The sequence below is a fragment of the Arthroderma uncinatum genome (assembly GCF_011692745.1).
Source record: "Arthroderma uncinatum strain CBS 119779 chromosome Unknown scaffold4, whole genome shotgun sequence".
Taxonomy (NCBI): domain Eukaryota; kingdom Fungi; phylum Ascomycota; class Eurotiomycetes; order Onygenales; family Arthrodermataceae; genus Arthroderma; species Arthroderma uncinatum.
This window is the reverse complement of record NW_022983866.1, coordinates 2,261,869-2,283,557: the sequence shown is the minus strand read 5'-3', so window position 1 is coordinate 2,283,557 and position 21,689 is coordinate 2,261,869. Positions and strand designations below refer to the sequence as shown.

Below are 21,689 nucleotides of genomic sequence, written 5' to 3'. Positions count from 1 at the left end.
GCGATCGGGCGCCTCCTGCTATCGAGTCTCAGCATGCACGATGTTATTCGGAACCGTTCGACGCCCGCACAGCGCTCGCCCGGCCAACAGCTCCCGAAAACGGCCGTGACTGAGATTCTCCACCGCTCACCAGCATCGCCATTTCATCGCCACTCTCGATATATCGCGGACTGTTTCGATATTCCATTACCAGCACCGTTGTTCTATTGTCCGCTTGATATTTTTTGCGACTAGCCGCAGTGCGTTATTACTAGTCTTTTGATATTTCGCTACCAGCCTCGCCATTTCATCAACTTGCCGCACAAAGTCACGGGTTTTGTGACTTAAGTGCAGTTATTTTTGACGAAATCAAAATTCGAATCCAGATGAAGATGCTGAATATCTTTGTTCGGCCCCGATACCTCTTTTAGAGACTCTCTGAGAGTCCTGGGACTAGGCGAGCGTCCCTCGACTGGAATTAATGAGGGTCACCAAACAACTACAGTGGACCCGAAAAATTCTTCCGTACCCCCTAATCCTCCTGCTGGGACAACAGCAGTAAGCTGAGAGGGGGTTTGAGCCAGCATCTGATGTCTGTGGCGGAAATATAAAGCTAAAGCCATAGGCCTCGGGCGGCTAAAACCTTCTTGATAGGATGATTTTCATTGCGGCCTTCCCGCGATTTTCTTAAACAAAATAAAAACAACTGGTGTGGTACGTGAACTGTTAATGACCATCTCTACGCTTGTATTCGTCCTAACACGAGGAACAAAACAGAATTAACCAAGGCATTCAAGCGTCCCGCCATCGATATCTGCTAGATATAGCCTTCTCTCAGCCCCCGTCATTACGCCGTTCTACAGCCCCCTCGCGGATGAAACACTCTTCGAAGCCAAGGCGCCAGACTTGAGATACCATAGTAAAGGTGGCAATGTTCAATGATGTATAATCACGATTTAAAATGGACATTTTACAGTGGTATTAGGCTAATACTGTGGTTTTGATATGAACACAGAATGTGATATGTTTGTTTAATATATAATCATGGGGGGCGGAAGAACGCAACTTGCCACTGAAACAGAGGAACCCTCTAGTATATTATGCCGTACAGGTATAGGCCGAGATTACTGGCCCACCCTTAGGCTTCCCTTCAGGGCAGTAAATTTTAAAAGACGTTGTAGTTGGATCCATGTTTAAATATATATTGAAATGGCAAGGTTGTCAGCCGCTAAGGTTCCTTTACTTACTTACCGTGGTAGGTCGAATAGATACCGCCCACTTGCACCAAGAATAGAAAAGGCCAACTTCCAGTGCAATAAATGAAAAATGTAAATTACAAATATAAACCTGAGACCCATAGCCAATATAACTCCAACAAGCTTCTCAAAGATTATGAAGACTATCATTCTTCGGCACGTATTCGCGAAATCCAGGGCTACCAAAACCAGAAATTCTGAGATAGTTTATGTATCCCAAAAATACAGTCACAAGACACGAAGCCATGTCTCCTGATAATATCACGTACGTGGTGGGGTTGGAAGCGACCCTGCGAAGCCCTCACATCGCGGATCTCTGAGCGGCGTTATTTCATCATCGCAGGTGCAAGTGCATTTCGGATCAACTGCATAGTTACCAAAGGAAAGGTGGCATTCCGCACTATAATTTAAATGTTAGCCTTCACGACACCGTATGAGGGCGCTAGGTAGGTAAAGGTATTCTTACGATAGCACGCAACCCTTTCGTGTATAGAAAGGCTCGTGCAACTCTTTGACGAAGTCATCGTAGTCCCCTGCGACGTAATCGCAGCGAGCGTTCCTGTAGTCATTTCCCGAGACATGGCAGTTTACTGGAATTATAAACTTGTTTATGTCAATATCGGTATCCATCACTGTGTCAGAAAGGTCATTATAGGGCTCAGGTTCCTCGTCCCGCTCTACCAATCTCTTCCTGCGTGTAAAGGCGCCATTGGAATCCCAGTTCCATTTGTGGTGGAACCAATTGTAGATGAAGAACCAAGCGTAGTTGTCAGCTATAGGCATGTCAGTAGGCGTTGGTACAGTAACCGGAGTCATCACTGAGAAGCTATACCGTTCATTGCAGTTTTAAAATTCACTCCACCCGTATCTGGTCCCCCTATCGTATCAAGATTAATCCATGCAAATTTGTGGCATAAACTGTCTCCGTATATCCTCTGTATAAAGGGTAAGAAATGTCAGAGAACCTCCTTATCATAGTAAAGGGGTCCACTGACCTGTGCTGCATGAAAGGGGACGGCGGCAACAACGTCCTCGACTATACTTGAATTAGCGCGGCAAATGAAATAATACATAACAACATACTGTGAAACAAGTAGCCAAATATATCAACGTGCATCCACTCATGAATGATGGCATATTCATAAGATATCAACCTAGAGATCTCAGTGTGAGGTAACCTCGGTCCATCGGTGATCCTATTGATGTATCGAATCCTATCTTCGCGGAAGAATCGCGGACAAAAGACGATTTCCCATCCTGGAATAGCTATCAGTATAACATCCAAGCTATACGAGATAATATACCACGCACCATCCCCAGTGAGTGATGGGTTCTGAGTATAAGCTGTTCTAGAAAAGTCTCAGCCTTTATAAAAAGTAACAACACGTAGATATCCATACGGTCCTCTCCAATATCCACCACTAGATGGGTCTTGAGCACACCGGTTGGTCAGCTCGGGCTCTTTGCACCGGTAAGTTACCTGTTTTGTGCGTTTAAATGGACCACCCCTGCTCGGCTTGCCGTTTCTGGGAAACATGCCAACCTGTTTAATATTATCTATACCGAGGTCAGCTACCAATGTAAACAAATTAGCAGTTTTTTTGGATTTGAGAAACAATACGGCGAATGTCGACGAATGTACGCCCTTTCAATTCTGAAGACTATGAAGAAATAGTCAGTTAGAAAGGTCAGCAGCCAAGGAATATTGCATAAACTCACTTCCCAGCCGCCTTTTCCGCCAAGGCCAATAAAGTAACGATTCCAGGCTGGTAATTCCCATATTGGCCCATCAATGCGAAAGGTTACTACCTCCAACGCCATTCTCGTGGCCTCAACAAGAATATCAAATCCCTCGTCGCCGCACTGAAGGAGAGCATCGTCCCAAAAGATACCAGGATATGCCTCCCTTATAGGCTGAATGTCCCTAGATCGGGGTTCTTTCGTGAACGGAGTGGCAGCTGCAAGCGCAGACAGGAAGGTATAAACTAAAAACCGAGATAGAATCATCTTAGCGGGGCATGCTATGGGACTGCAGGAAACTGGAATATCTAGTCAATGGGGAGAAAAGCATAGCGAGGTATTCGCAGACTTGACTTAAATACTTTTCAAGCCAGGCTTGATCTTCAAGACGCAGTCGAGTTCAAACACCCCACTGCAACCGCATATGCGCCGCTGCAGTCGTCTTTCCGAAACGTATAACATTGTAATTCAGGCCGCAATAAGTTGATGTAATGCGCCCCAATCTCTAGTCATCCAATATTATGTGCGAAACTGCGTTTATCAATGCTATGGCGGGGCTTAGCCTCCGATATCTCCCCCACATCGATAGGCATAACCAGGTATAATATGCGCTTGAGGCGCTGGCCATCATTATGATGTTCGATTAGGCCCCCATAACATCATGGAATCTCACTGAGGATAGTACAGTGCTGCAGTCTGCGTAGTAAGACCCCTGCCTGAAATTCCACCATCCTGTAAACATCTCTCAGGTTCTCTGTTTGCAGCTCACAGCGGTGTTCACGGCTATGTTTAGGCCATCAACAGCCAATAGCATACTACTGTAAGGTTGGGGTATTTCACCCACCGCTCTATGTTCCAGTCAAATGAGTGCATGATAAATTAATGCAGTGACGTCGAGCCGGGTGAACAACAATAGGAGAGGTTTCAACAAAAGTCGTATCCGACAGTAGCCCAAAGATGTGTCAATCTTAAAGGTAAACAGCAGAGCCTTGGAGCAGGGCGTTTGTCAACTCCTAGCATGATTCTGTTTGTCATGCATAGATACCGAGTAGGGAACGGCATCGTGAGTTGATGTATCCATGTCGTGTGGTGACTACACGCATAATTTTGGCGTCTCGCATGTCGGCTTAGTCAGCTCCCGCCTGCCGCTGGACCCACATGCTAAATTTAAACTACAAGGACAAACTTTGATATCTACGCCACAAAAGGGGGCTATTTTCTTAACTTCTAATTAATATACCCAGTAGTCATAGCGTGCCTGGTCCGAGGACGTTTCATATATATGTTATTATACGCCCTGTCCAACATCTACTTTCGGCGGTTATGGAGACTGAATTACTCGTTTGTATATCCTCTTGTTTATTTTGAATAAATTACAGCTCATCATGGTCTAGAATGCTATCCGCAATAAAATCTTGCAGCATTTCGGGCTTGAGAGCCTGGAGTTTTGCCCAGTGCGCAGCTCCCACCGCTTCAGTAAATAAAGGATCAACGGAGTCTCGAATCTTGGCCCTGTGCTCCGGGAGAACAGCGGTAATAGCATCACGGATATTTAGAAATGCTGGTCTTGGTGCATCGCCACTCATCACAATTGCAAGGATGAGTTCAACCGTAGTGGAGTAGTTTGCAATGCGCACGCTGTTTTTGTCTTTGAAATTCTGAATAGCTCCTTGTATCTCGTGCTGATATTTTTCCAGGCTCTAAAATAAATTTAATTAGATATCGCCGTGCGGTTAGCAAAAGTTGGGAGGGCATCGGTGTTACTTACATCCTCCGAGCTCTCCAGTCTCTTAGCACCAAGTTTATATAACCTGACACTGTCAAGGGCCCCGCAGCCGAACTCCCCAATACTAGCTAATAATAGCTCTAGATATGCCTTGTTATAGTCAATAAACATGACATTATCTAGGTCTTCATCGTCGCATGTGTCGGGGTCAAGGCCAAAACCTTCGCACGAATTGAGGCCATATGCGAGTCGCACAACGTTGAACTTCCTTCTGACCTGCCAGGGACGAATAATTCCTTTCTCATTCGCCATTGCTACTTTGGTCACAATTTCAGCCGAAGTGCCATTGAAATGGTTAGGAATGGATATTGATGTGATGTCGAGGGGCTTTCCCAGGGAGTTCGTGATTTCCTTTCTAATATTTTGTATGGCCGTAGTCAAGATATCTTCAACTTCGGGATTATTTTTTGGATCCGGTGGGATTTCAACAAAGGATTCACCATCCCGAATATACCATTTCGCCAGATACTGACTATTCCGTGGTTCAGTTGAGTTATAAGAACAAGGGACTGCGCATCAGCTATATGTACTCACATTTTTACCCCTTCATTTTCCGCCGAGTCCGCCATAAAATTAATATACTCATCGCTTCCTTTTATACTGGCGACTATCACTGGCTCGCCGGTAGAGTCGATATAGGCAGCAGTACTAGATCAATATTTCAGCATTTTTGAGGAATAGTGTACATGCCACAGCCATGAAACCCACATGTATGTTGGCCCAAAGCTAATTCCTATAGCTATGAAAGAGTTAGCATTTTTCGAATTTAGGGAGGGAGGGACGACACCATACGATATGGTTTAGCCTCTGCATTTGCAAAGACAAGATATAGCAAGGACAATAGTAGATAAAACCTGGAGATCAAAGTCGCATTCATACTGATATAATCTGACGGAGAGTGGATGGGGTATATGCACTTTTCAGCGGGAATGAGCTTCGAAATTCCTTTTATCTCAGAATTATCGAGCCCAGGTTCGAATAATGAGTGAAATGTATGTGATGAGGCGCAGCAAGGCGGGCCAGATGCGCATAGGTGTATTCCCCTAAATAACTCAAGCCCCCCGTTTCTTGGGGGCCGTTGGATGGCTTTGAAAGCATGGATCCTGGAGAATGTGTTTGGTTTCCAACGTTAACTAGTTATTTGATGCTCTGTCACTGGGTTAACTAGGCGCTTAACCTGGCCCAGTCTATAGAGATCCCTACCAAAAGTCCTTAAATGGGTTGGAGGGTTGAGGGCCAATCCGTAACATCGGTTTGCGGTCGTCTAGGGTGGCGGTTTCGAGGTGCCAATATTGTCGTCCCTGATCAACCGAACCTTTCATAGTTACATATTTAACCTTGTCAACGGAAACAAATTTGAACATCAGCCACATATAAACTTGGAAATCAAGTAAGTACCTATGGATTTCACTCATATCTAATGAATCGATAAACGCAGGTCGTATTTATGGCGTCTTGGCGGCGATCTGGAAGTTATCCCACCTTCAACCTGTCTCCGATGGCTTCTGTTTCTATCCCTTTCAGCATTCAGACAGGACAGCCTACGAACCTTGATAAAAATTTATGAACTTGGGCTTGTACTGGCAAGAAAGCACAATATGGCGCTTGAGAGACTTCCCATTGAGCTGATCCTACGGATATCTGACCATCTGAGCCAGAAATGCGGGTTTTACCTTGCCCTTGCTTCACGAAAACTCGCAGCTATTCTATTACCGAGATCCCGCTTAATAACCCTGTCGTATGCGTCCCACCGCGGGAAACAAGACCTTTTCTTTCGAGTCCTCGAACAGGACGTTGATTTTAGTATTACGTGGGGGGGTCGAACGATCCTAGAAGAGATCATCCTGAACCGGCATGATGACTATGTGGCTCCTTTACTGGATCGCGGAGTCGGAATTGTATACCCGCCAGGATCGATATGTGCAGAAACGGGTGTCACTCTGCTACACCTTGCCGCTGCCGCTGGATGTAGTGACGAGGTGCTAAAGCGGCTGCTCGTCCATGGTGATGGCGTGGATCCATTCAAGATGGACGACGAAGGGCTCACCCCGCTGTTATGTGCTGTGAACCAGGGAAGGGTAGCCAGTGCGAAGATGCTCATCGATATCTACCGCGAGAAGAACAAGGAGATCGATCCTCCGGACGCCAAATATCCATTGCTTCTGCAAGCTGCAATGCATGGTAATGGAGAGATGGTGCTATTTCTACTGCAGACCAGAGGTGTTAGGGTGGATGCAAGAGGCACAGCTGGGGAAAATGCTCTGCATTGGCTGACTCGAAATAGCATTCAGGAAGCTGAAACTGATAGACAGTCGTACGACCTCGAAATTAAAATCCTAGATGCCCTCCTCGCCGCTGGCATTGATCTCTCCGCTAAAGCTACCGAAACCCAAGCTACCCCTTTGCATAGCGCGGCTGAGAACGGACTATGGGCTTTTATTCTGCGTCTCGTTTCAGCTGGTGCTGATTTGACCGCGAGGTGTTCGCTGGGTGGTACACCACTTCACTGGGCTGCAAGGGCCGGATGTGATCGCACGATTAACGCCCTTGTAGACCTGGGAGCCAATGTCCATGACACCGACTCGAATAATAGGACCCCATTGCTCTGGGCATATGCCACTGACCTGTTTAATCAGGATCCTGAGTCGGACCTGAGCTCGTCTCCAATATGGTGTCTACTTAAACACGGATCGCGCACCTCCCACTTAGACGTTGGCCATCAAAACATTCTGCACCTGGCAGCTTTCCACGACCGATTCCGTGCTGCAACTATACTTTTGGCGGCAGGAATCGATGTCAATGTGCAGAGCGTCAACGGGTCTACAGCATTACATCTGGCTGCATTGAATGGATCGCTCAAAACCGCAGTCCAGTTACTAAGAGCCCAACCGGACCTGGCGTTACTAAATACACTTGACCAAAGTGCTATTGATGTCGCGATTGAAAAAGGCCACGAAGATATTGTAGCCCTTATTAGGAAGTATGAGCAGCTCGGGGTAGAGTCTGTAGGGGGTGTGATTCCACCGCTCTAATCAATGTTGGATTTATTAGTTAGTTATGAGTGGAACCAGTTTATATTGCAATCTTCAACCTTGCTGGCCTGTACTCGATGTAATTATAATACTCCGTAGTCAAAGGGAATCATGATGGTAAGAGCAAAGCTACTACTACCGGGGTAAAAGTCGAAGAGAGTAACATCTTTATCCCGTGCGGGACCTACCCTACTCTTTATTGATCTTCTCGCCTTCGCTCCTGGTAGAAGAGTCGCGCATATAGAACCGTGAGACAAGCTAGCTTCTCCGAGTATGGCCTCTAGTCCCCTGCATGCATGCCTGAAGAACTTAACCATGCACTAGGGCACCGCGTATATGTTCTTCTCTAATCAGACCCCTGGTGAGTATGCAGGGTCCTCTTGGCTTCAGCCTGAGTGTTTGTTAGCACGAGAGACTTGAAGTCCTCCTCTTCTTCCAATACCGAAGGTTGAGGTTGAGAAAACTAGCATTGTTACACTCATGAATCGCCATGGTGGGAGTACCAGGTAGATCCAGGGGATGTTTACCTTGTAGAAAGCGCAAAATCGGAGTGAGTGACGGCGTCTAGTCACAATTAATTGAATTCCATGCTGATAATAATTTTTTTTAGTGTGGGCTTCAACGACCAGCTTGCTCCCAATGCATACGGTCAAAGCGAGAGTGCTCTGGCTACCCGGATGAAAATATATTTGTCTTTGTCCATCCAGGATCCAAAAAGAAGCGTGATGGACTCAAATACTCCGAGAAAATGGAGAGGGAGTCTCCAGATGCGTCGATTGAGGACGAGCGTACTGGCAGCACATTGCCATCAACCAGCAGCACCAGTTTGAGCCGCACAGCTACCCAGGGGGGGAGTCAATTCTCGTATCCCTTTACGGAGACAAGTGACGCCCATAAAATGATCATGAAGAGTAGCAACTGCCGGAGTATAGTGCTTGCATTCCTCTCAGATTATTTCCCTCCGGACCAGCCGCACCTTTGCATTACTCCTGATGATAGACCATGGACACACTTCCTCACACAGCTACCGACGAAGTGCCAGGCCCTCGAATCAGCAGGTGTAGCAATTGCTGCAGCTGGACTAGGACGCTTGCATGGTATCCCGCAGCTGATAAGAGTGGGTATGAGGTTCTATACTGAAGGGCTTCAACAGCTGCAGGCGTCTCTGTGGGATAAGAACTTGATGCTCAGGGATGAGACACTCACGACCTGTATGTCACTCTGTATATTCGAGACCATTGAGTGTCCAGGCAATGGGATAGCAGCCTACGATAGCCACTGCAGAGGGTTAATGGCGTTGATGAGAGCCCGTGGGGTGGCAGCACACACTTCTGGGCCAGGATATGCTTTATTTCTGGCCAATAGGTACAATGGTGTACGTATGATGACTCTACTTTCTGCGTCGATATTGTTATTTACCCTCGTTGCTGACCTATACTATAGATTCTACAGGCAGTGTGTAATAAAACACCGAACTTCCTGTCCGAGCCTCTCTGGATAGAAGGACCATGGGCTAAGAACCCAAAGTCGCACATGGATCGTGTTAATGATTGTCTAGCGCTCTCACCGGCGATTCTCCAGAAAACTACCTATCTCCCACGTCTCGGGCCTCAACAAAAGGTAGAGCTGGCCCGGCGTCTGGTGCAAGAGTACTGGGAACTCGACCGGAAGCTTGATGATGTTTACGCTCATATACAATCGACAGGACCGAGCCCTCTATACTGGCGTGTACTGGCTGAACTCAGGAACCCCACCGATACCAAGGAGGTCCTTTTCCCAATTGTATATCGGTTCCCTGATCTAAAGACAGCCTGGGTGATGATGACATACTGGGCCACACGCCTGATGTTTTGGACTGGGCTGTGTGACCTATATGAGCTTATTGAGGGAATCCAACCTGAGGCTGTCGATGATTCCCCGAGCCCTGAATCAGCCGACGATGCTGCTGGTATCGATAACTAACCCCCGTCCAGCTGGTGCTCCTGCCCTTCTCCCCCGGCTAGGTCACCGCAATGATTATCTTCCCATGGCCTACAATGTCTGTAAGTCGGCAGAGTATTGCATACAAGAGCATATGAAGATGGCCGGAACGTTCGTAGTTACTGCGTCCTTATCACTTGTGATGGGAAAACTGGCGCACCGGCCCCAGTATGCTCGAGAGATTGCCTGGATGCGAGCCATTATAGGCATGATTTATGACAAGGGCATGCGGAGTGCTACTCATATCCCCCCTAGACCCCATGAACCTACCGATTCCTCAGTAGATGCTCTTTAGAATGTTAGATAGAGTGATTAGACTGTGGTATACCGGATAGACGCCGGTCGGATACCCATGATAAGAGTCAAACTCTGCCTTGTTCCACCCTTTTTCCGAGTTTATTGATAGGATCCTTGTCGGCACTCCGTATCATCCTCGACCTCCACAGGTCTGAGATTGCTCCGTAAAGCCAGTGGTCGTAGTAGAGCTATAGTGATAGACGATAGACGAGGGATATGGCCAGTTCTTCGACAGCCACGGTCAACCTGAAAAAACAAGCATGATCATCTTGCTCGTATAAATCAGGATCTAGGTTAAGATCTATCAAATATCTCCGGGGGCGAACCTTGTTGTTTCCACGTGTAATAGGCATATTTGTTTGTCTGTACCTGCTTCTGGCCCAAGATGATGCGTGACGGGCTTAGGTTGCATGCTATCTCGCTTCTCGCTCCTCGCCCTGAGCGTCGGGTGATTATCCGGACGTGTGATATCGCCAGGTTGCTTGTTGGCCAAGTTATAGAGCGCCGTCTTAAGCACCTTACGGAGCTAGCGCCTGGTTTAAGGGGCAGCTGTTCCTCTCGTGCGGTTAAACATCCGGCTCCGTGTTACTTCGCAGTTTACGGGCATGTGGCAAATTCCCAACCGCGCGCACTTTAGTTCCTTGAGTTACGGTTCAATAGCGACATGTCTAAGCTGATATCGCAATAGTAAGATCACATCAAAGGACCTCTGGGAGGAAGATGTGGCGGTACTATGGAGGCCTGTGTTTATGAAGACTCGCCGCTGGCTGCGTACCTCGAAGGTAAGGGTTTCCCCGCAAACAACCACCTAACCGCCGTGAGGATACGTGTGCTGACGACGCTGGGTTCGCGGCTGCAGGCGAAGGCGAAGCTGAGCAGGAATGGGCACCGCAGGAGGTCGACTGGCCGCAGACCGAGTATTCCGATTCCACGACAGCCGATTTCGCTCCTCAAGGGCCCCCGAAATTCCAAGACCGCATCAGAAACAAAATCCCCGAGCCTTTAAAGTTGAAGCGGCCGAGTAGACCGGAGGCCCTGACTAGAATCCATGACACCTGTGCTGTTAGTTATACCCTCGTTTGTTGGATAGCGACGTTGGAATGATGTTGTGTTGACAGTTGGTATAGGCAGCAATCAGCGCGAGAATCGGTAAAACCGACAACGAGCGGTTCCGAGAACAGTTTGGCTATACTATCATAGCTTCTCAACTTCTAAACGAACCCAGCGCCCCGTCATACACGTCCGTATCGAATCTGTTAAGCCACGCATCCCAGAGCGACGATGACAAGGCGGCCTCACGAGCGGCCGTGTTTGGCGTCCGAGGTGCGATATTTACGGCGTTGGCATCATTCTCCGTTGCCTTCCTTTTACACTGGGCACGCTCAATACATAGGATAGGTTGGAGTATTGGAACGGTCTTTCTTTTTGGCTTCCTGTTGACCGCAATTGCGGCAGCGTTCTATATCTTTGCGAAACGCCAATGGCTGAGATACCTGCGAAGCCAGGCTATCGAGATTGCCACTGCTTGCGTTGGTAATGCGCAGACACTCGACTCTGCGGCTTCAGCCTCTGTCGTGCTCATACAAGAAGTCGAGCTTGTTTCACGCGGATATAGAGTGTACGAAACCCCATTTTCTACCAGAGAGCTTTTTTTATTCATTTGCTAACCATCGAATAGGAGCTCACCACTCCCCCCTGTGAGCCGTCTTGAGGAGAAATCACAGACCCGGCGATGTTTGAAACTTCGCCGTGTCCTGGCAAAATGCCTGGAGGAGATGCTGGAAAAGTATCTCTATGTGAAACGACGATTACGACCACTTGTAGATGACACGAATTTGGAAAAATATTACGACATTTATGAGATTTCCCAGGTGGAACTCCAGGCAGCTGAATCAACAGTGCTCGACCAGTCAGTCGACGACAAAACATCCCTCAGATCTCTTCGGTCATTGTTCGCTCGACTTTATATTATCCGGAAAAGTACCTTGTGCTATCTCCTTGCGCTCACTGCAGACGGGAGTGAGGCGGACATCGCGAGATGGAGCACTGCAAGTGAAGAGATGCATAGCCTTACCGAGGCAAGTGCCGAATGGATTGAGAAGCTTAGGGATATTCTTAACGAGCAAGACCGTAAGGATTGGCTTTCTTCTTTCTTCCTTGACATGAGCATGAGCTACAAAGATTAACACATCCTTTTAGGCGATATAATTGCATCCTCCCCCATGACAAACCCTAACCCAAACAAGGACCGATATCGTGCGCAGCTCCGACGACTAAACTCCCTATCCCAAGGCATACGTGGCCTACATGCAAGGATGCAGCTGATCCGCGAAGAGTCCGATGCCTGTTTAGACGGATCTTCCGAAGACGTGGATCTTGGCTCGACCCTGCTTGCCCAATACGAATCCATCGGCGCCGAGTTACGTGGGATATTACAGGAATGGGAAGCTGGCAAGTCTTCTATGCGTGCTAGTATTGACGCATCTGATCGCCAGTCCTATTCGTCCCTACGTACGTCAAGCATCATAAAATCGCCTTCATCACCAACCTTCAGCATCGGTGGAAGCACGGCCGTCGATGGTGGTCCTGCTGACGCTCTACGTGCTCTGAACGGAGAGATGCAGAGGTCTCTTAACCCGGATAGCAACATGGATGACGACGAGGTGTTTGAGGCCATCGCTATGCCCCGGACACGGAGCTCGATGACTCGTGTAGAGAGGATCGCGCGGATGAAGGAAGATAGGGCTCGCCAGGCCGTTGCTCGAGAACGAACAGATGCAAACACGCATATGCTGAAAGAGCTCGAAACTGTTATCAAGCTTCGTCCTCACGGGAAGAACGGAGCGAGAGTCTCTAGTCTTTAACTCTCGGTGTCTCTTTTTTGGCTCCAGCCATTTTTATATTTCCTTTGGCGTCGATGGCTGTATATCTTTAGCATCATCTATATACATGATGCATTCGTAGCAACCCGCTTTTTCCTAGTATGTATATTATATTATATATAGAACCTTCAAGATATGAATTAATGGATTTACGATGGTTTAACTGACTCCCATGCTTACCATTCATCATCCGTTGCTTTTTCCACTTTGACAGGCCAAACGCGAACCCGAGCTAAATTGGTTTCGTGACACGCGACGCGACCATCAGCAATTTATCGCACACCAAAAAGTCAGCGAGTTCTCGACCTTGAGATTCAACCATCGTCACACTCAATCTTTAACAATTACCACCATTCAGACACTAGCTTAACGTCCTGCTACTGTCTAGCCAGCAGCTTTACATATTATACCATTCTACTCACCGAGCTCTGATCCGTTTACCGCTTCTTCTACCCCGCCATCAATCGCACTCTCGAAAAGCAGCCCGTCGGCATAAATCAGTCAAGAGTGCGTTACCCAAGTCTGACGAATGATATATAACATGATTGCTAACCGATTGCCGTGTAAATAGTGTTGGAAGCACGAATGGAACAGGCCAGTATGCTGAAGAAGGTATGCCTGATATCGCGAAACGACAACAGGAGCCTGCCAAACGTACACATATCTAACCATTTATCAACATCCAGGTAGTCGATGCAGTAAAGGACCTCGTGCACGACTGCAACTTCGACTGCAATGACTCTGGAATTGCCCTGCAGGCCATGGACAACTCTCACGTCGCCCTTGTCTCCATGATGCTTAAAGCAGAAGGCTTCTCGCCTTTCCGGTGCGACCGAAACGTCGCCCTGGGAATTAACCTCGTTTCTCTCACAAAGGTGCTACGAGCCGCTCAGGATGGAGATGTCCTCACGCTCAAGGCCGATGATACACCCGATGTTGTCAACCTTTTGTTCGAGAGTGTTGAGAAGGACCGTGTGAGCGAGTATGATATCAAGCTCATGGATATCGACCAGGAACATTTGGCTATCCCGGAGACAGAATATGCAGCTACGGTTGACATGCCATCAGCTGAATTTAGGCGAATTTGCGGAGACTTGAACCAGTTGTCCGAGTCAGGTATGTGTGACATGCGGGCGTAGATGAAGAATATGGCTAACTTAATCCCGTAGTTCTAATTGAGGCCAGCAAGGATGGTGTCCGATTCTCTTGCCAGGGAGAAATCGGTAACGGTGCTGTGACGATTCGCCAGAATACTAATGTCGAGAAACCCGACCAGAACGTCACCATCACGCTCACCGAGCCCGTTGCACTTACATTCTCTATTAAATATCTCCTGAACTTCTGCAAAGCCACCAGTCTTTCCTCGAAAGTACGACTATCGCTCTCTGCCGAGGTTCCATTGCTTGTCGAGTATGCACTTGATGGATCTGGATATGTACGGTTCTATCTTGCTCCAAAGGTAAGCCATCATCCTGCCATAGCCGTTTTACATTTTATCCTTATATTGTGGGACAACCGGGTTACTAACTATATGTTTTCTGCTTACAGATTGGTGAAGACGAGTAAATGGATGCTATTTTGTGACTTTCCGCAGGCCAAAGAAAGGGGTTGGAGGGGCGGGAAATAATTTTACGTGATGAGGAATAATGAAGCGTACAATTCTGAAGACGAGCTCCTTCAGATCAAATTTAGATTGCATGACAGAATGAAGTCAGAGTAGCTGTTTATTGAAATAGGAGAATAATGAAGTGGATCAATATTCTTTCATCTTTCATTTATATTTCATTGCTATGGTTATCTATAGAACTTACTATGCAATATCTACGGCAACTCCATGACGGACCGAGAAGCTGCTCCTACCTTCGGATATATCGTTACCTAGGATTGACACGTTGGATTCATGTCAATAAACCAGGTTAGCACATTTCTTATAGAGTAGGGGGAAGAGAAGCTGCCCATACCTAGGAGAAAAAGAAAGGTGAAGCGTCGTCCTCGCCAGAGTAATCGGAATCGAATGATACCTGCACCTCTCTCGAGGATGCAAGGCACGCTGCGTATTGCACTTAGGTGTCGCATCCCTCGCCCCGAGGGACGGGGGACACACACAATCTTCGCAACGGCTCTCCCAGGGGGCGAACGGGAACCCAGGATTTCTCCGGAGCCCCCGATCCCCCGATGTTTCTGATGCCTAATTGCAGACAATATATATTCATGCCAGGCCCTCACGGGCAGCACCGGCTTCTAGCACCGAGGTACCAGAAGCGGGTTGAAGGTTGAAGAATACTCCGAATTTCTCATTTGCATGTGTGATTCCAGATATCTGGCGAGTGTAGCAAAGAAACGCAGCTTTGGCGAGGACGACGCTTGAGAAGAAGAAGAAGAAGAAAAGAAGAAGTTGAGTCAAGGAAGTTTTTGTTGTGCGGTTGAATCACGTGATGACTACTCCTTTGGGACGGAGATGTTCAACTTCAACTTCAACTTCAACTTCGACTTCGACTTCACCGACATATCAACAAAACAACAAACAACACGAGTGGGATTAAAGGTTTTCACGGAAGACGGCTGCAGTTCCTTCTCGGTTGCTTCGGCCTCAGCTTCTCAGCCTCTATTCGCCGTTCGTCTGCCCGTCGACGCTAGAAACCCAGCTTGAGTCAAATATACGGAGTCTCCGCCCTATGCAATCAAACAACACGATGGAGTCGAGACAAAATAAATAGCACTAATCTTACGGGGGAGCCAGGGAGGACTAGGGACCCGGGACAACCTGAGGAGAACATACGTAACCTGCGGTCTTCAGCTCGCTACACCAGCCGCCCGGCTAAGCCACAGCTAGCAGATTTTACGCTCACGCTTGTCGGCCTGGTCCATGGTTGCTCCATCGCGATAAAACACTGCCAGACGGGATCCAGGGGTCCAGCCTTGACGAGCCATGGAAAAGCGTAGTCTTAACACACCTCCCCGTAGCTAGCAAGCCCGTCGAACGGAGCAGCGGAGCACCGCAGGCAAGGGTCCAGCCACAGCTTATCCCAAATCCACAACGGAGAAGGAAGAAGGAAGAAAACGCGCGCTTTCGCTCCTGATGAGGCGCCCGTTGTTGAGGCCCAAAGCGGTTCCGCCAAGCCACTGAACTGCGCATTTCGATATTCCACCGCCAGACTTCAACTTTCTCTCTGTCGTCTTTTTTCTCTCTCTCCTCAGCACCGCCATCGCCCATCGTTTCTCACGACTTAGCCTCCCTCTCTCCCTCGCTACCAGAGAGGTTAACCTGTCAACGCCGTCCATTCTGCCCTGTCACTCGTTTGTTCCTTATTTCTCACCTCCCAGCACGCCCCTAGCCGCCGCGGAGCCGCCTTGCACCGCCTTTCGCAACTACCCAGCGAGCCTGAACCCGCACCCGCTTATGATATAACAGAGATCCTGCCGCCGTCGTTCTCTCGTGCACAGCCATCCAAGCGCCTACAATCCCCCATACATCTTACCACTGGACTCCGTTTTTGGTAATATTTTTTAATTCATCTTCTCGTCCATCGATAGGAACGGAGAGCAAGGCTCCGTTTAGGAGCTGGTCGCCAAAATTCGTCCATACTCGAGGCGGACGTCTCTCTTGGGAGAGCCAGGGCTTGACCCTCCATTACTTCCCCCTGGTCAGGGCTACAGGCCTAGAGAAGGATACACTTCCGGCTCCGAGTCGACCATGAAGATGTATATGCCAAATACACGCTGGACCTGGTCGTTTGTTATTGTAACAACAGTCCAGGCAGCTTGTATCCTCGCGTTCGAGTCGTAAGTTGGGAGCAGGTCTCTATACATGTAACGGATCTAACGCTATGATCAGATATGTCTTCGCTCGTTTCCAGTTACAGCTTATAGGAGATGCAAGCGCAAACACCGAGTCAAAGACCATCCCAACCTTCCTGACCCTCTACATCTTTGGTTTCGTATACGAACTCGTCCTAGTATACGATGCACTCCGTCTTAAGAATACTATCCAGGTTATTGGGCTGTGTATATGCAACCTCGGATTGCTCATCTATGGGGCCGTCCAAATCGACCAGATCGAGGAGGCTGTAAAATCACTCGACAAAGCTGGCCTCATCCACCCTTCTGTATTGGGCGAAATCAGGCCGTTCCTCGTTGCCATCCCTTGCATCACGGGATTCGGCACGGTTGCCATGGCCTTCCTTGCCTGGAAACTATATGACGAGTTTGCCTGGACTATCTATAAGCATATCAGTGCTGATCTGCGGATGAAGCGTCGCTACCTTACCTATCAGGTTTGTCCTCCCTCTTTTTCTTTAGTCGTATAGCCATGTTAACCATAATGTGTAGATCTACATTGCCCTGTTGAAGTTCGATTTCTTCTTCTTCCTTGGGTTCACGGTCCAATTTGTGGTTGTTGTGACTGAAACAAAGACTATTGAGTTCGCTCTCACGCTTGCTGCCATACCAGTCACCATCCTGATCTTGGTCATGGCTGCATTCTGGACCAGACGTGAAAACACCGTTGGCATGGTAATTGTTATCGTAAGTGACAAACATGCATCCTTTAATCTAGACTTAGCTAACCAGTCAACCGCAGCTGCTCTATTTCGGAGGCTTTGCCTACTTCCTCTTCAAGCTAATACGGATGTATTCGCCTGAGAAGATGGCGGCGTATCTCCCCGCCCGTCGATCTCTTACCTTCTTCGCCGTTGCAACCATCATTCTTATTATAATGACAATTGCCAATGCTATAGTGTGCACACTCAATTTCAACAAGGGCTTGAAGCCACACATCACAAGCAAGAAGAGACCACGCGGTGCTGAAAAGGGAGAGGGCACTGAGCTTAACGACCAGTTCTCTCACGGCCCTGTGCCGAGCCGCATGACCATCGATTGAAATCACCAATTGACTGTGAATGAAAGCGTTTTGAACCTTTTCTTTGAAAGAAAAGGAAAGAAAGAACTAGAAAAAAAAGTCCTCTAATCTAAACTCGAAATTAACCTTCCGAATGCTCATATACCCCAAGGAACTTCCCTTTTTTTCGCTTGTTCCCCGTTCTCTTTATGTATTTTTCTCTCTCTTTCTCGGACCTGGGGACTTTAACTATGCCTACTTCCCAAACACGATTGCTTCCTTTGAAATTGTATCTGATAGCGACCAGATGGCGGAAAACAGAAACAACGACAGCAGCAGCAAACCAAGAAGATTCGATTACCCGTTCATACCAAACTTACTTTTAATCTATTGGAAAGGGATACTTTTATTCTTTCAATGATACCTCATGTATTTCCTATGACCCTGTCTTGTTTTATCTGCCTGTATCTACTTATACTATTGCGAGGCTGTTTTAGCCTATCGCTTGTCACTCCTTTGCGGTTTCTTTGAAAATATAAACATGTCAAATAAACCTAGGTTTTCTTCTCTGAGGAAGCAGTGCTTCCTTGCCTTTTACCTTACATCTCCCTTAAGATTAAATGGGCAAATTGTTACATTGGAGTCTACCTCTGTGTCGTATATTATCTAGTAGCTATCATCACCCTAACTTCTCCCTACTTACCCCTAATACAGCCCCCTCTACTCTAGATAGCCCATTGATACTTCTGTCTCCTGTCTTCCTGCGGCCATCCCTGATTACGTCAGCCACCCCAGACACCACGGCGGCGAAGAGCGGCAGAAAACACGCCAGTCAGTGAATTACATAATCACCAACCGCACTACTTGGGAAATCGTGGCCTCTTCCATGTTCCGGGCAAACAGAAGAGAACCGGAGATAGACAGACACAACTATCCAACCTCAGGCACCTGTCATCTCCTCCGACGTGCTCATTCAATAGCCAATTCTTCTTGTTTTAATTTACGTACTAATTTCAAGCACTTCCTTCCATAATGGTAATGAACGCGCCCATCCATTTCTTGATCACCCCTTGGCCTGAATGCACCATCTATCATCGTGAAAAACAAGCTAGAGGACGAACCAAAAGCTAACAGCCTTTTTTTTGTTACTCATAGCCTTCCTCTCCAATGATATCAGGTGCCGAGTCCGGTGCTGAGGGATCCAAGGCATCCGGCCAATCTCCAGCTGGCGGTTCAAGCTCGGCCTTGCGCCCATCTTCTCCTACTCCTCCAGGAGGTCCACGAACAGCTCTCCGTCGCCGCGCCGCAGCAGACCACAAGGAATCCGTACGAAATGCGCGCCCAGCATCTACTCGATCCGCCGGAGCGGGTGGTTCTTCAGGCACCATGCTGAAATTGTACACTGATGAGAGCCCCGGACTGAAAGTCGACCCTGTTGTTGTATTGGTTTTGTCTCTGGGTTTCATTTTCTCCGTTGTTGGATTACATGGTAAGTTCTTTTGCCTAGATTTAAATATTATGATCTAAGCTAACCCAGGCTTCCTTCTTGATAGTCATTGCAAAGATCACCCGCAAATTCTCCTCGTAAACGTGTCGCGTTTTATACCGAACGTTTTACTTTCTTCCTTCCTTCTCTGAGCAACATTGACAAAAAACATGAGTTACATGGCTTGAAACGGTGCATAGGCTCCCTTTTTCTTATTTTATTTTAAAGGCTGGGAAGGGTTTGAGCCAATGTATTCGGACAGCATCACTTTTATATTACAACTACACAACACAACAAACCATCATCTATACCTTATCAACGCAGGGAACAGTTTTATTTTTCGTGGCGGCCGCCTATCAACGTCGAACCTACCTAGGACGAAGCCTGATGGTGGACATGAAGTCGAGTCAACTGGGTGATTAATATAATATTCTTCCGCTCTGGCTTTAGCCGCCCCGACTCCTCGACTCGTTATCTCTGCGTGATTTCCCTCCTCCCTACCACCCCAATATCTGCTGTATATTTGGGCCCTCCATGTCCCTGGAATCTAGCTAGATTTTATTTCTCCTGTAACTTTATTGAAACTCGTTTTTTTTTTCTTGGCCCTGGACTCTGGTGTTCACTTTGACCATGCGTAGTTTATCAACTGCTCACTCATGACTCTACATTCAACGACCTTGTCCGTTACATATTTTTCTATGTCTCACGGCCCTTGTTGTTTCTGTAGCCATTTTTAGCTCCGAATAAGGAACCTAGCGTTAAATTGCCGGTTTCGCCGATCCTAGCCAAGTACGGAGTGGCTGCGCTCTGCGTCATTCAACCTCTCGTAAACAAAACGTCCAGCGTCCTCGACATCCAACTCACGACCATTCGCAGCTCTCACGTCTTACAGAATTCATATACCACTATATCCAGAGTCGCATACGATATCTAATCATGGCTATCTGCATAACTTTTGGAACCCACGGTATGGAGAGCAGATCCAGTCGGTTAATGCCGTTTGAAAGCCACACACTAACCAGGACATTGTCTCTTCGCAGAGTTCACTTCGCAGCTACAAGGATACGAACATGTCAACGCCCAATGCCAGAACTGTGAGATAGACAGGCCGTTCATCCGCGCAGCCATGCGCCTTTCTTTGAACCCGTTGTTCTAACCCAGGATGTTTCTTGCTAGGCGGCAACTGGTCAGGTCGCTGTATAACCAGATGGTCAGTCAACTTCCGAACACAGCTACGAGAACAATAGCATTGCTTATAATAGTATTCAACTAACATTTCTTGAATATACCTAGGCCCTTCTTCACAGTCTGCTTTATCGTATGAGCTTCGATCTATACATGAGAGTCTACCCTATCGATGCCGAATACTGATTGAATATCGTTTATACAGCCTCTTATCCCACTGGCAATGCACAAATATAAAGTGAGCTTCCGTGCTCTGCGGTATCAATAAGGTTGACCCATTACTTACATTCTTTTCTTCTCTAGGAAGTATACTGCCACATCTGCCGGTTTTCGCAAGACTTATCGTGAGTGGCGCTTCCCACCTGGGAAGAAAACTGTACCTAACCATTTCACATTAGGATGCGACCGGATGTCCAATCTCAAGGGCCTGGAGGCCAGAACCAAGGTCAAGGACAAGGGCCGCCACCCGGAGGCTTTCAACCCCCGCCGGGTCAGCAGTACGGTCAGCAGTACGGTCCGCCGGGAGGGCATCAAGGGCAACCAGCGCAGTATCAACCGCCCCAGCAACCTGGGTATAAATAATACTGGATACCATGCCGCTCCACTGCTTAAGATTTGCACATGCTTTATGTTTAGGGGGGAAGGGCCGTTTTACAGATATCCAGTTTCTTTTATTACGCTCGCGTCCGGTCGAGCATTAATACTCTTGGTTTCCTTTTGGCTCGCGTTGAACTGTCCTCTGCTATGCTTAGATACCATTTTAATTTCTCAAGTCTGGGGATCAACCCGTACATTAAATCCATATATTACTTCATCAGGTTTTACTTCATCAGGTTTCTGAATTGAAGCGCTTTAGTGGGAATATATAAGCGGTAACAGGCTACTAAAAAATCGGAAGGGTGGGCATAGATATAAGGGAATTTAAGAGCAGTATAAACCATATTCCATGTTTGCTTTAGAGAGTATCATTAAAACATAAAAGGCGGAATATATCCTTAGTGACAGGGGGAAGAACAGTCGTTAACACAGGGCCACCACCAATACAGTTTCTGGGCCCATGAACCCCGAGTCCGCCTCGCAACGGGGGTGGAACACTATCACGAAGATGGAAAGATAAGGATGATACGCTCTGCTTGAAGAATCCAAAAAGTGCCGCACACTTATTGCGTTTTGAATAACAGGATAGCGCAGTGGCCGAGATAGAAGTATATGAAGTGTTTAGTTTCTGC

General features: G+C 47.6%; 8 protein-coding genes across 8 annotated transcripts; 6 read left to right on the top strand and 2 right to left on the bottom strand.

Moving 5' to 3' along the window:
• Window positions 1–1,496: 1,496 nt before the first annotated feature.
• On the bottom strand, window positions 1,497–3,242 carry GIQ15_06045 (uncharacterized protein; the record flags this gene model as incomplete). The annotated part of the gene is made up of 9 exons (XM_033553462.1): window positions 1,497–1,635; window positions 1,702–2,008; window positions 2,068–2,170; window positions 2,231–2,271; window positions 2,319–2,492; window positions 2,547–2,584; window positions 2,636–2,792; window positions 2,857–2,896; window positions 2,955–3,242. 9 exons carry the CDS (start codon window positions 3,240–3,242, stop codon window positions 1,497–1,499), a joined length of 1,287 nt encoding a protein of 428 aa, XP_033404606.1.
• A 1,106-nt stretch (window positions 3,243–4,348) lies between these two features.
• Window positions 4,349–5,638, bottom strand: GIQ15_06044 (uncharacterized protein; the record flags this gene model as incomplete). The annotated part of the gene is made up of 5 exons (XM_033553461.1): window positions 4,349–4,675; window positions 4,744–5,233; window positions 5,296–5,409; window positions 5,470–5,500; window positions 5,554–5,638. 5 exons carry the CDS (start codon window positions 5,636–5,638, stop codon window positions 4,349–4,351), a joined length of 1,047 nt encoding a protein of 348 aa, XP_033404605.1.
• Window positions 5,639–6,359: 721 nt separating this feature from the next.
• Window positions 6,360–7,793, top strand: GIQ15_06043 (uncharacterized protein; the record flags this gene model as incomplete). Its single annotated transcript, XM_033553460.1, has 1 exon — window positions 6,360–7,793. The coding sequence occupies one exon, from the start codon at window positions 6,360–6,362 to the stop codon at window positions 7,791–7,793; it is 1,434 nt and encodes a 477-aa protein (XP_033404604.1).
• Window positions 7,794–8,541: 748 nt separating this feature from the next.
• Window positions 8,542–9,755, top strand: GIQ15_06042 (C6 zinc finger domain-containing protein; the record flags this gene model as incomplete). The annotated part of the gene is made up of 2 exons (XM_033553459.1): window positions 8,542–9,004; window positions 9,352–9,755. 2 exons carry the CDS (start codon window positions 8,542–8,544, stop codon window positions 9,753–9,755), a joined length of 867 nt encoding a protein of 288 aa, XP_033404603.1.
• A 1,048-nt stretch (window positions 9,756–10,803) lies between these two features.
• GIQ15_06041 (uncharacterized protein) lies at window positions 10,804–12,934 on the top strand (the record flags this gene model as incomplete). The annotated part of the gene is made up of 5 exons (XM_033553458.1): window positions 10,804–10,852; window positions 10,930–11,132; window positions 11,198–11,688; window positions 11,749–12,200; window positions 12,270–12,934. The coding sequence occupies 5 exons, from the start codon at window positions 10,804–10,806 to the stop codon at window positions 12,932–12,934; spliced, it is 1,860 nt and encodes a 619-aa protein (XP_033404602.1).
• Window positions 12,935–13,537: 603 nt separating this feature from the next.
• GIQ15_06040 (proliferating cell nuclear antigen (pcna)) lies at window positions 13,538–14,518 on the top strand (the record flags this gene model as incomplete). Its single annotated transcript, XM_033553457.1, has 4 exons — window positions 13,538–13,564; window positions 13,639–14,068; window positions 14,122–14,411; window positions 14,501–14,518. The coding sequence occupies 4 exons, from the start codon at window positions 13,538–13,540 to the stop codon at window positions 14,516–14,518; spliced, it is 765 nt and encodes a 254-aa protein (XP_033404601.1).
• Window positions 14,519–16,646: 2,128 nt separating this feature from the next.
• GIQ15_06039 (uncharacterized protein) lies at window positions 16,647–17,831 on the top strand (the record flags this gene model as incomplete). Its single annotated transcript, XM_033553456.1, has 4 exons — window positions 16,647–16,735; window positions 16,788–17,226; window positions 17,282–17,476; window positions 17,532–17,831. 4 exons carry the CDS (start codon window positions 16,647–16,649, stop codon window positions 17,829–17,831), a joined length of 1,023 nt encoding a protein of 340 aa, XP_033404600.1.
• Window positions 17,832–18,956: 1,125 nt separating this feature from the next.
• Window positions 18,957–19,377, top strand: GIQ15_06038 (uncharacterized protein; the record flags this gene model as incomplete). The annotated part of the gene is made up of 2 exons (XM_033553455.1): window positions 18,957–19,278; window positions 19,343–19,377. 2 exons carry the CDS (start codon window positions 18,957–18,959, stop codon window positions 19,375–19,377), a joined length of 357 nt encoding a protein of 118 aa, XP_033404599.1.
• Between the last annotated feature and the right edge of the window lie 2,312 nt (window positions 19,378–21,689).